Source organism: Scyliorhinus torazame, chromosome 8, assembly GCF_047496885.1.
Source record: "Scyliorhinus torazame isolate Kashiwa2021f chromosome 8, sScyTor2.1, whole genome shotgun sequence".
Classification (NCBI taxonomy): domain Eukaryota; kingdom Metazoa; phylum Chordata; class Chondrichthyes; order Carcharhiniformes; family Scyliorhinidae; genus Scyliorhinus; species Scyliorhinus torazame.
In genome coordinates, this window is record NC_092714.1 from 26042015 (window position 1) to 26055279 (window position 13265).

Consider the following 13265-nt stretch of genomic DNA (forward strand, 5'->3'; position numbering starts at 1 on the left):
TACTGTGAAAAGCCCCTAGTTGCTTTCCGGCACCTGTTCGGGGAGGCTGTTACAGGAATTGAACTGTGCTGCTGGCTTGCCTTGGTCTGCTCTTAGAGCCAGCGATTTAGCCCTGTGCTAAACAGCCTCCCCACATGTAACTGCCGTAACTGCAGTGTTGACCAGAATCAGTGCTGACATTTGGTTTGACAGAGCTGGTAATCAAATCATTTGACTGGAAATAGTTACAGAGACATAACATTTTAGTTATCATTCAAATGTGCTCCGAGATGTTGAGCACTTTAGCTACAACCTGTTGTATTAATCTGTCAATAATCTCAGTTTGCTGAATTATGTAGTTCGATGGAGCCATCTAACAAATAACGTCTATTATTGGCTCTGCTGAACTCAGCTACAATTCCCTGAACTTGCTAAACATTCCATTCTTCTTACAGGTTAAATCTGAAAGTTAATATCAGATATCAATATTTTCCTTACAAAACTAGGCACTCACATGCTAGCAAGTTATGGACCTGCTCATATACCTCTGCATCCAATCTCTTATCATTAAAGGAGATCTCCCTGCTATTTTACCAGCCCCCAAATTAGTCCAATGCTGAGCCCCATTATCAGGTTTGTTTTACCATTTTTCCAACATCTTGGGGTTGGTTTCCAACGGGAACTCTGATAATTCCAGGTAAGTCGATTAATGTTAGGTCAGGGGCATTTATTGATTCAACTTGTAAGCTGATGAGCTCCGAACTTATGGCTGTTTTGTCAGTCAGAAGGTCCTGGGCTGTAGGAACAAAAGGTATGTTTATAAGTGGTTCGCCAATCAGTCATGCCCTTCCCTTCATACAACTGACCAGATAGCATCACACTCTGACCACTGAAACAACCTTTTTATTTTGAAAACTAATGTTTATCTCTTAATTTACTCGCGTGAAAAAGAATGAGCTACTGGGTGGGACTTTCCACCTCAAAGGCAAGAGTGGGACCACTGAACCATTCCTGACACTGTGACGCCGGCCTTTTGAAGACAGGGGGCTGGATTCTCCAGTCGTCGACGCTGAAATCGCGTTTGGCGATCGGCCGGAGAATACCCGATTCCGACCAAATCAGGGGCGGCGCCAATTTCCCGATGCTCCGCCCCCTCCAAAGTGGCGTACTCTAGAAGTACGTCACACCCCATATTGACGGCTTCAAGACATTGCCTGAGGCCTGCCCTCGACGCTGCGCCCATGAACCGACCGAGTGCCCGACGGCGTCAGTCGCGTATGGTCCCATCCGTCGGGGACTCGGCGTGGCGGCTGCAGACTCAGTCCAGTGCCGCCACAGTCGGGGGAGGACCGATTCGCGGGCGGTGGGGACTGTAGTAGGGGCTGTGGCACTGTGGTGGGGGGGGGGGGGGGGGGTGCGGTCCGGGGTGCGAAAGCCGGCCAAAGGTGGGGGCACTAATTTGCGTGCCGGGTCCACGAGCTGTCTCCGCCATGTAGCGGCTGCTGCAGGCCGGCGCCGTGCGCAGGCGCGGCCACGGACCCAGCGATTCTCCGGGGCGTATCGGCAGCCAGAGCCGGGTGCTCTATGCTGCCGCCCTGCTGGCCCCCAGCAAAATGGGGAATCGGTGGCCGTTTTGCGCTATTTTTCTGGAGTATAACGCCACCGTTCCCATGCCGGCGTGGGGACATAGCCCAGAATCGGAGAATCCAGCCAGGGACTCCTGGTGGACTGTGTCTGCAAACTCCTACTTCTTTACCAGAGCATTCACCATGGACAGGATGGATGTGGATAAGGAAATATATCTTTGCTCATCTAAAAAGACCCTAATTACTTCAAAAAAATATTCATTGTTACACCCTTGTACCTTTAAGAATTTCGTCTTCCACCTGATCTACATGATCCAGTGTTTTGGCGTAGTCTCTATAACTTATTTGTCCACGCCAAGGTCTATCGCCTCCAACTTTCTTCAGCTTCAACTCAAGAGGGCATCTTGTCACAACGCCTGTAAATGTAGATTATAGGTTAACAAATGAATCAGTGGGAATTGTTCACTGGCTTGCTGTGTATTCTCACTGGAGTTCAATCAGACAGACATACATGTCTCACATGTGTAAGACAGCAATTCTAAGTCAAGCTGCCTGGAGTCTTTCTCGCGAAAAGTAAGAATAGGAATGTTGTCAAGCAACATCATGAAAAATGAGTGAGCAGACATGATACAGGAGGTAAATGGCAATAGATTCCTGACTGTGTTAAGTGGAGAACAAGACATTGTGAGGAGTATGTTATCTGAAGGAGAATAGAGGCTGGCAATGAATTACATGTTAGGTAATAGGTTTCTGGAAGGTACGATCAAGCGTAGGATCAAGCTTGAGATTAGGGGTAATGCCTGTTTTTGTCAGCATGAATCTAGCATGTTTCTCTGGTGTGGACCATGAACTAGATTCAATTTGAATTTCTATTGGTTTTTGGAACACGCAAGGAGATGGATTAAGGGCTTGCCCTGTTTACTCTGCACATTGGCTTTGTAACTCTGAGAGATAAATAACATTCAAAACAATCTTAGTCCCAATGCATGGATAGACACCGCCTGTCCGTGAGGTATGTGGAGCGAACTCCACAGCACTGTGGGCGCCCACACCTCTGGGGCTTCAGCGGTTCAAGAAGGCAGCTCATCACTACCTTCTCAATGGCAATTAGGAATAGGCAATAAATGTTGGCCCAGCCAGCGATGCCCACATGCTAAAAATTAATTTTTAAAAAGGAAGGTAGGAAAATGCAGGACTGCAAAAGCCCCATAGTCTATGTCACCTTGGCTGTCAGGGGTGGATGTGGTGGTGTGAGGGGACTGCTATATGGTTGTGAATGTGGGAGGTGTTCCACCTGGGACTAGGCCTTGGATTCTCGAAAAATGCAGTAAATGTTGACGTCGGCGTAAACACCAGGATGTTTCATGGGCAGCACGGTGGCGCAGTGGGTTAGCACTGCGGCCTCACGGCGCCGAGGTCCCAGGTTCGATCCCGGCTCTGGGTCACTGTCCGTGTGGAGTTTGCACATTCTCCCCGTGTTTGCGTGGGTTTCGTCCCCACAACCCAAAGATGTGTAAGCTAGGTGGATTGGCCATGCTGAATTGCCCCTTCATTGGAAAAAATGAATTGGGTACAACGAAATTTATTTAAAAAAGCACCGGGATGTTTCACGCTGACATCAACGGGCCTCTTGGCCCAGCGATTCTGTAGCCCACAGGGGGCCAGCACGGTGCTGGAGTGCTCCGCGCGCTGCTCCAGCTGCCGTACGCGGCCCTGCACTGCTCACCGCGGGTCCGCACATGCGCGCGGCGGCCGCTCACGCGCCGGCGACGCGAAACATGGCGGAACCACACAGCGGGCCGGCGCGCAAGAAAGTAGCCCCCCCCCCCGGAGAGTCTGATCCCTCCGCTAGCAGGACGGCCAGCGCGGCCGCGGGTCCGAGCCCCGCTGGGTGGAACCATGTTAGAACCACGCAGGTGGGAACTTGGCCTGTCGACCGTGGAGAATCGCCATGGGGGCCTCTTTCAACGGCCCCCGACCGGCGCCATGTCGACTGCGCGCGCGCGACTGCCGCCGATTCTGGAGAATCACGTCCCGGCGTCGGACCCGATCGCTGCCCCCGTGCCGAGCGCCATTTCGGCGCGGAGGCTCGGAGAATCCCGGCCAAGGTCTGGGTGTTTAAATAGTTACTCTTGAGTTAGAAGTGTTTTTTCTCCCCTTCTAACTCTTTCAGAGTAACTATCAGTGTAAAACTAGTTTTAACGCTTCTGGACAATTGACAGATAAACCTTTACCTGGAAACTTCCAGAGGGATTCCTCAGCGCTTCATTAGGGTACCCCCAAATGCGATGTTAAAGATCCAGAAAGTTACGGCAATATGTCTCAACGACTAACTCCTTATCAACTATTTGGAGAATCACTACAAAATAGGCACGGTTGTAACTCTGACTTCCAGCAAAGAAAGGCAGGAAACTAAGACCTGTCGAGGTAGTTATTTAAAGGATTGGAGTTAAAGAGTGTGGAGGCCTGCCTCTGGACTGGCATACTCGGATCTCCATACATTTGTAGTGGAACCTCACAGCATTATTAATAATAAAAAATAATCGCATTTACAAATATTCTTTTAGTACCTCAGCCTGGCCCAGTGACTCCTTCTTAATCCCTAATCGACACTCCCACTCACTCGGCTGCCCTTTTACTATTGTTTAGAAAAGGCTCTCAGTCTCTTTTATTTGTTAGTCCCTGGCCTGTTCTCATACACTATCCACTCAGTTCCATTTCCAATTCTCGCTATGCTTTGTGTTCAGCTTGGTTCTCTACTATAGCCTGAGCCTAATCTTTATCATGCGCCTCCTTTCTCAATTTCATTTTTAATCTTAATATAATTTAGCGAACTCTAACTTTGAATGCTCTTCCTTTCCCTCCCTCTGTACTCAAATATGTCCTCGCTGCAGATGCTCATTATTAACCCCTGACAGTCTTTAATAGCATTCCACCTGGGCCGTATCCTTTTTCACTCACCTGAAAGTAATCCTGACGGAAAAAAGCGGTCTTCGAACCGGCATACACCGCCCAATCCGGACCCGCTGGGGGCGGGGGGTTGGGGGGGGGGGAGGGGGGGGGAGTGGGGGGGGTGGGGGGGGGGGAGTGGGGGGGGTGGGGGGGGTGGGGTGGGGGGGGAGGGGGGGAGTGGGGGGGGGTGGGGGGGGTGGGGGGGGTGGGGTGGGGGGGAGGGGGGGAGTGGGGGGGGTGGGGGGGGTGGGGGGGGTGGGGTGGGGGGGGAGGGGGGGAGTGGGGGGGGTGGGGGGGGTGGGGGTGGGGTGGGGGGGGGAAGACGGACGAGGTGGGGGACGGACGACCATTAGCGATCACCCTGTGGGACTCGTGGAGTACGAGCTTCCCAAGTCGGGGGCAGCAGCCACCCAGCTGCGGCTCGTTAGAGCTGAACATAAAAGCCGGCCCAAGCAGGTGCCGGGCAGTTGGTCGTTCCAATGGGGACTGTGATTATGGATAGTTGCTACCGTGGCCAGATTAACATAATTAGTTAAAATAAATCTTTGTTTCTTACCGCTGGCTCCCTCGGTCATTGAACCTTTGAACAGGTCAAACTTGCCACCCATGGTTGCCCAAGGTGCTGGCCAGCATTTCACGACAACCAACGGCGTTCAACACATTCAAACTGCTCCCTATCACCCCTGCTTCAGACAGACTGGCTGAGGGAGCCGTCCAAACATTCAACGCTGCCGTGAAGAAGCAGTTACCAGCCTCTCTACAACTCAGACAGGCCCATTTCCTGCTCAATGATCCTCGGGCGGGCTTCTCCGGTCCCCCCCGCCGCGTGTTTCTTGGCGGCCCATTGAAGCCACCTCATGCTGCCGGAAAACTCACAGTGTGCTGCCAGTGGGAAAAGCACAGTACGAAGTCTTACAACACCAGGTTAAAGTCCAACAGGTTTGGTTCGATGTCACTAGCTTTCGGAGCGCTACTCCTTCCTCAGGTGAATGAAGAGGTCTGTTCCAGAAACACATATATAGACAGATTCAAAGATGCCAAACAATGCTTGGAATGCGACCATTAGCAGGTGATTAAATCTTTACAGATCCAGAGATGGGGTAACCCCAGGTTAAAGAGGTGTGAATTGTGTCAAGCCAGGACAGTTGGTAGGATTTTGCAGGCCAGATGGTGGGGGATGAATGTAATGCGACATGAATCCAGGTCCCGGTTGAGGCCGCACTCATGTGTGCGGAACTTGGCTATAAGTTTCTGCTCGGCGATTCTGCGTTGTCGCGCGTCCTGAAGGCCGCCTTGGAGAACGCTTACCCGGAGATCAGAGGCTGAATGCCCTTGACTGCTGAAGTGTTCCCTGACTGGAAGGGAACATTCCTGCCTGGTGATTGTTGCGCGATGTCCGTTCATTCGTTGTCGCAGCGTCTGCATGGTCTCGCCAATGTACCACACTTCGGGACATCCTTTCCTGCAGCATATGAGGTAGACAACGTTGGCCGAGTCGCACGAGTATGTACCGCGTACCTGGTGGGTGGTGTTCTCACGTGTAACAGTGGTATCCATGTCGATGATCTGGCACGTCTTGCAGAGATTGCCATGGCAGGGTTGTGTGGTGTCGTGGTCACTGTTCTGAAGACTGGGTAGTTTGCTGCAAACAATGGTTTGTTTGAGGTTGCGCGGTTGTTTGAAGGCAAGTAGTGGGGGTGTGGGGATGACCTTGGCAAGATGTTCATCGTCATCAATGACGTGTTGAAGGCTGTGAAGAAGATGACGTCGTTTCTCCGCTCCGGGGAAGTACTGGACGACGAAGGGTATTCTGTCGGTTGTGTCCCATGTTTGTCTTCTGAGGAGGTTGGTGCGTTTTTTTGCTGTGGCGCGTTGGAACTGTCGATCGATGAGTCGAGTGTCATATCCCGTTCGTACGAGGGCATCTTTCAACGTCTGTAGATGTCTGTTACAGTAACAGACATCTACAGACGTTGAAAGATGCCCTCGTACGAACGGGATATGACACTCGACTCATCGATCGACAGTTCCAACGCGCCACAGCAAAAAACCGCACCAACCTCCTCAGAAGACAAACATGGGACACAACCGACAGAATACCCTTCGTCGTCCAGTACTTCCCCGGAGCGGAGAAACGACGTCATCTTCTTCACAGCCTTCAACACGTCATTGATGACGATGAACATCTTGCCAAGGTCATCCCCACACCCCCACTACTTGCCTTCAAACAACCGCGCAACCTCAAACAAACCATTGTTTGCAGCAAACTACCCAGTCTTCAGAACAGTGACCACGACACCACACAACCCTGCCATGGCAATCTCTGCAAGACGTGCCAGATCATCGACATGGATACCACTATTACACTTGAGAACACCACCCACCAGGTACGCGGTACATACTCGTGCGACTCGGCCAACGTTGTCTACCTCATACGCTGCAGGAAAGGATGTCCCGAAGCGTGGTACATTGGCGAGACCATGCAGATGCTGCGACAACGAATGAACGGACATCGCGCAACAATCACCAGGCAGGAATGTTCCCTTCCAGTCGGGGAACACTTCAGCAGTCAAGGGCATTCAGCCTCTGATCTCCGGGTAAGCGTTCTCCAAGGCGGCCTTCAGGACGCGCGACAACGCAGAATCGCCGAGCAGAAACTTATAGCCAAGTTCCGCACACACGAGTGCGGCCTCAACCGGGACCTGGGATTCATGTCGCATTACATTCATCCCCCACCATCTGGCCTGCGAAATCCTACCAACTGTCCTGACTTGACACAATTCACACCTCTTTAACCTGGGGTTACCCCATCTCTGGATCTGTAAAGATTTAATCACTTGCTAATGGTCGTATTCCAAGTATTGTTTGGCATCTTTGAATCTGTCTATATATGTGTTTCTGGAACATCCCTCTTCATTCATCTGAGGAAGGAGCAGCGCTCCGAAAGCTAGTGACATCGAAACAAACCTGTTGGACTTTAACCTGGTTTTGTAAGACTTCGTACTGTGCTCACCCCAGTCCAACGCCGGCATCTCCACATCAGTGGGAAAAGAGAATGCCAACAGCTGGAGAATTCCAGCCCTCGTGTCCCGGCAGATGTTACACCAGCAGAGGCATTAGAATATGGTTGGGTCTGATTTTTCTGAATTTGACAGGGAGGGTGGAGGCAAATGAAAACGCACAGAAGAAGCATCGCGACCCAAAGAAACTTGAGAGAACTTTAGAGATTGATGCTTTCATTTATGTAAAGAATTTTGGTGCTTGTGCAAATTGGATCCCTGGAATGGTCATGGCCAAAACAGGCCCAGAGTCGTATGGGATAGATGTCCAAGGATAAAGGATGAAAAAACACTCGGACCATTTGAGAAGAAGAGTACCACACACTGAAGCAGCGGGGCGGTCTACCCCTAGTCTGCCCCTCAGTGATATTGCTGCGGCTGAAATGAATGCTGCAGCAAGCTACCCTGAGGGAGGGCCCAATAATGTCTCAGGGGGAACTGGGGAAACTTTCCGCGAGGATGCATCATCACAAATCGAGAGTTAACCCATTGAAGTTCAAACCAAAGTAACCTCTACTACAGAAGCACCTCTACTGAATAACAACGCTCTCAAAGTCCCAAGAAGTCGCCGGACAATTTGTTGGATAATATTGCAAATAGTTCCATTGTTATTGAAATGTGTTCATCAGGAACTTAAAGGGGGAGGAATGTGGTAGGGTGCCCCTTTAAGGGGGTGAGTCCTTGGAGGGTCATGTGACCCGTAGGGCCGGTGTGCATGAACCCTGAGGTTTTCCAGTTCATTAGCGGTTTGGAGCTGTGGAATACGGTAGCCTTTATCTCACTCTCTGTGTATAGTTACGGACCTTAATTTATTTGTTAATCTATTTGGTGGTCTCCCGTTTGTCAAGATATTTCACTTTCTGTAGATGGGTCATTTGGACTCGAAACGTTAACTCTGTTTCTCTCTCCACAGACGCTGCCAGACCTGCTGAGCTTATCCAGTGTTTTCTGTTTTTACTCCCATCCTCATTGGGCTGAAAGCATACACTTCATGAAAGTTAACATGTGCACGGTTCCCGAATTCCTTTCCCTCTTTTGCCCTTTCATTACTATCCTCACTGTTCCTCACTGAATTGTCACAATTGCATGGCTCCTGAATCAATGACATTGAGGACACCTGCTCCCATTATCTCTGAAAGCCCCAGAACTTCTGAAAATAGTGTATGGCAGATGAATTGGACCATGAAATATTCTTCTTACCATTGCCCCTGGGGAGGGCCACGTCAGAGAGCATCTCCAGCACAGAGCTTTTCCCCGAGCTCTGGTCTCCAATCACAGCGATGGTGGGGAGGGCAAATTCCTTATCTATACCCATTGATCTCATCTCATCAATGATGTTAATATAACCACGGACCTTCTCCTCATACTTATCGCAAAAGATGGACATTTTCTGAAGAGCAAACACTCTGTGGAAATAAAACATGTTTTCCAATTATTGTATGCTGTGTTGATTGCTCTGAACAAATCACCAGGTAAAGCCCAGGTTTGACTTGCTCAGAGGCCTATGAAACCCGCCCTGCTTCCATTGTATGGGATGTAGGATACTTCCCATTGTAAGTGATCTCCACCTCTGCCGCCTCGAGTCTCTCTTCAAGCAAATGCTTTCATTGACTGCAAAATCATTTCTGGCTCACCGCCTCGCTGATCTCAGTGGATTACGAAGAGTGAAAATAAGCAGAAAACTCTTACTACAGTGTCCCTGGAGATGGCCGCATCAAAGAGCATCTCTAGCACACAGCGCTCCCCCGGGATGGTTGGGGGGACACACGCGCCCACATGCCATATATTCGTAGATTTCTGTGTGCAAGCAATTGTGCTTTAGATCAGAAAATCTAAAAAAACATCAGCAATTAAGCCCAATAGTGGATGCCCCTTCAATCCTGTCAATGTTCATAGCATCACTGGGAGGCATCTGAAAGTGGAAAAGTGGAATCTTTCTGATGGTTTCTGTGGCAATAATAATGGAAGGTTTTATAATCCTGCAGCAAAACCCACTGCCTGATTCTGTAACCAGTAGTTATTAACAATAAGCTTTCCTACATAGTGAGTGGTAATAGCTTTGTTAATGTATAAATATTCCAAAGTATTACGCTAAATGGCAAGCTACATTACACCTGGTTCCCAATGGATATTAAAACTATCCAGACCGGGACATCATGGACTATGTTCAAGGCATTTGGAAAGAGAATGCACACACTTTGGACTGCTTGATTGCCTTGGGATGAAGGTGGGTAACAATCTCTTACCTCCTACTGCAGTGGCACCCAACCTTTTCAGCTCCCCGGCACACTTCAACGATAAGGCAAGCAAATCCACAGCAAACCCATTTTTATTCAGCTGAATCGATTGTTCATAACTACATTGTAGTAGCGAACTGACAGTGGCCAATCACATACAAGGTGCAGGGCCACCTGGTGTCCCGTCTCCATGGAGAGGGTATGTTGCAATTTTTCTGATGGGTTCCGCGTGGATACTTGCTGTTTCAGGACATTGGAAATGAACGATTTGGAAAGGCAGCACCCCACTCGGGGCCGGTTTAGCACAGGGCTAAATCGCTGGCTTTGAAAGCAGACCAAGGCAGGCCAGCAGCACGGTTCAATTCCCGTACCAGCCTCCCCGAACAGGCGTCGGAATGTGGCGACTCAGGGCTTTTCACAGTAACTTCATTTGAAGCCTACTTGTAACAATAAGTGATTTTCATTTTTTTTTCACAAGCAGCAACAGATCTCGAATTATATTTGTTTGCATACCATTTTTTTAAATGCCCGTTTTAAATTTAAAATATTTGAATTAATCAAGACCACGGTCAGGGAGAAAGGAAATATTACAAACCATGTCTCGCACTTGAATCGACAAAATGTGTGGCATCAAAAGTAAGAGAGAAAAAGATTCTGAACTGAACCTGAACTGTTCAGTTGAAATCGTTAATTTTTGCTTTAAAAGCTGCCGAAAACAAGGTTGTTATTGGAGAAGGGGAAAAAAAACAGCAAGTGATTTGGGGTGGTATGGTGAAGGGGTGGAATGGTGGCACAGTGGTTAGCACTGTTGCCTCACAGCGGGTTCCTTTCTGGCCTTGGGCGACTTTCTGTGTGGAGTTTTCACATCCTCCCCGTGTCTGCTGGGGTTTCCTCCGGTTTCCTCCCACAATCCAAAGATGTGCAGGTTAGCTGGATTGGCCAGGTCAAATTGCCCCTCAGTGTCCAAAGATGTGAAGGCTAGGTGGGGTTACGGTGATAGGGCGGGCGGGGGGAGTGGGCCTAGGTAGGATGGTCTTTCAGAGGGTCGATACGTGCAGACTCAATGGGCCGAATGGACTTCGCCAGAACTATTGGATTTTTTGATTCTGTGGATTTCCAGCAAACCTGCTCACCCCAAACTAAATATCTGTCATTAGAATTTGGAGGAACATTACCCCTTCCAGCAAAAGCCTGACAAGATTACTCTTTAATTTATTCGTTACAAACAGTGGCCTGTTTAAATCTAAAGATAAATGTAAATGTCTCTAATCCCACGCACCACATTTTCTTTTTCTATCTCGTTCACTCGGAACCAGCGTGTCAGAAGAGCTGCAAGGTATCCTTTCAATCAACACTTACACACCTGGATGCCAATGGCCCTGCAGTGACAGTTATATCCCCCAAACATCAATCATTATTGAGGAGTTTTATAATAAAAGTCTTTTTAATTATGTCTTTAACCAAGGGAAAGTTTTTGGGCAAATACAGGAACCAATGGCCTGTGGATATAAATGATATGCACCCAGAAATGAGGAATTCACAAGAATAACACCAATAATCAATCAATCAATCAATCAATCAATCAATAATGTCACTTTCAACATGAGTCCGACTGAGGTAAATTGGGGAGTGGGGCTGGGAGAAGATTATGTGGGCCGAGCGAGGATCTGGACATGCAGATAAAGGTGGACAGTAATCCTGGTGTGAAATAGCTTTGCTGAGAGAGTTGGCGGTCTCTTACCTGAGACAAGACTCTGGGGTGGGCACAGCCGCACAAGCGGGCAGCACGGTGGCACAGTGGGTAGCACTGCTGCCTCACAGTGCCAGGCACTTGGGTTCAATTCCGGCCTCGGGTGACTATCTGTGTGGAGTTTGCACGTTCTCCCTGTGACTGCGTGAGCTTCCTCCGGGTGCTCCGGCTTCCTCCCACAGTCCAAAGATGTACAGATTAGGTAGATTGACCATGCTAAAAGTGCCCCTTTGTGTCCAAAGATGTGTCGGTTAGATGGGGTTTTGGGGATAGGGCGGGGGAAGTGGGCCTGGGTACGGTACTCTTTCGGAGGGGCGGTGCAGACTCGATGGGCCGAATGGTCTCCGTCTGCACTGTAGGGGCTCTATGGAATTCTATTCTATTGAATAAGCACTATGCCTTCATTACAATAAATATCCAACCTCTTTTTTGCAATGGGTCAAAGAAGGCCGAAGTACGCTAATTCCTTTGTAACTTTTTTTGTGTGTGCCGTTGTATGCGTTTGTGAGTTGTTGTGAATACATTTTGTATGCTTGAGTAGTGAATATTTATCCTTTTTCAAAAATTTCAAGAAAACCTATCATTTGTATGTTCTTGGGAGTTACACTGAGGTGAGGGGTAGTGGCTGCATACAAGGGTCATTAATAAATGAACACCGTACAATGCTAATTAATGTATTGGCAAACAATTGAGCCAGGTGACAAGTTATTGGCCTGCCAGGTTTAATTGACATGCAAATATATGCAATTAGGTAACCGGATTCGGTTTCGTTTCGACAACACAGTCAATTCAAGCTCCACATGCCCCAGAGTCATAACACAAGTGAATTAACCAATACGTGTAAAAATACCTGGGGCGTCATTCTCCGACCCCCCGCCGGGTCGGAGAATGGCCGTTGGCCGCCGTGAATCCCGCCCCCGCCGAAGTCTCCGCTCTCGGAGATTGGGCGGGGGCGGGAATCCGGCCGCGCCGGTTGGCGGGACCCCCCGCTGGATTCTCCGGCCCGGATGGGCCGAAGTCCCGCCCAGGAATTGCCTGTCCCGCCGGCGTAAATCAAACCTGGTATTTACCGGCGGGACCAGGCGGCGTGGGCGGGCTCCGGGGTCCTGGGGGGGGGGGCGCGGGGCGATCTGACCCCGGGGGGTGCCCCCGTGGTGGCCTGGCCCGCGATCGGGGCCCACCGATCCGCGGGCGGGCCTGTGCCGTGGGGGCACTCTTTCCATTCCGCCTCCGCCACGGCCTCCACCATGGCGGAGGCGGAAGTGACTCTCCCCACTGCGCATGCGCGGGAAACTGACAGTGGCCGCTGACGCTCCCGCGCATGCGCCGCATTTCCGCGCCAGCTGGCGGGGCAACAAACGCCATTTCCGCCAGCTGGCGGGGAGGAAATCCCTCCGGCGTCGGCCTAGCCCCTCAATGTTGGGGCTAGGCCGCCAAAGATGCGGAGACTTCCGCACCTTTTTGCCGGCGCGATGCCCGTCTGATTTGCGCCGGCTTTGGCGCCAGTCGGCGGGCATCCCGCCGTTGGGGGAGAATTTCGCCCCTGATGTCTTTGGCCCTTGGCTGCCCAATAATCACAATTACCGGGTTTGTAAATGTAAACACGATTATGGTTTATTTATAATAAGAACTATCATGAAAAATGCAGTAAATACAGGATAAAAGCAAATTACTGTGGATGTTGGAATCTGAAACCAAAGAG

General features: G+C 50.0%; 1 protein-coding gene across 6 annotated transcripts in view; it reads right to left on the reverse strand.

Moving 5' to 3' along the window:
• LOC140427697 (interferon-induced GTP-binding protein Mx3-like) overlaps positions 1–13265 on the reverse strand; it is an 85348-nt gene that overhangs the window by 46356 nt on the left and 25727 nt on the right. For 5 of the 6 annotated variants that reach the window (XM_072513207.1, XM_072513210.1, XM_072513205.1 and 2 more), the window contains exons 2-4: positions 8777–8982; positions 1844–1981; positions 624–775 (exon numbers count right to left, since the gene is read on the reverse strand). In XM_072513207.1, coding sequence (XP_072369308.1) covers positions 624–775; positions 1844–1981; positions 8777–8963 — 477 coding nt within the window. In that variant the 5' untranslated portion in view covers positions 8964–8982. Of the gene's footprint in view, positions 1–623; positions 776–1843; positions 1982–8776; positions 8983–9822; positions 9895–13265 lie in introns of those variants that run through there. The other variant, XM_072513208.1, reaches the window with a different exon arrangement.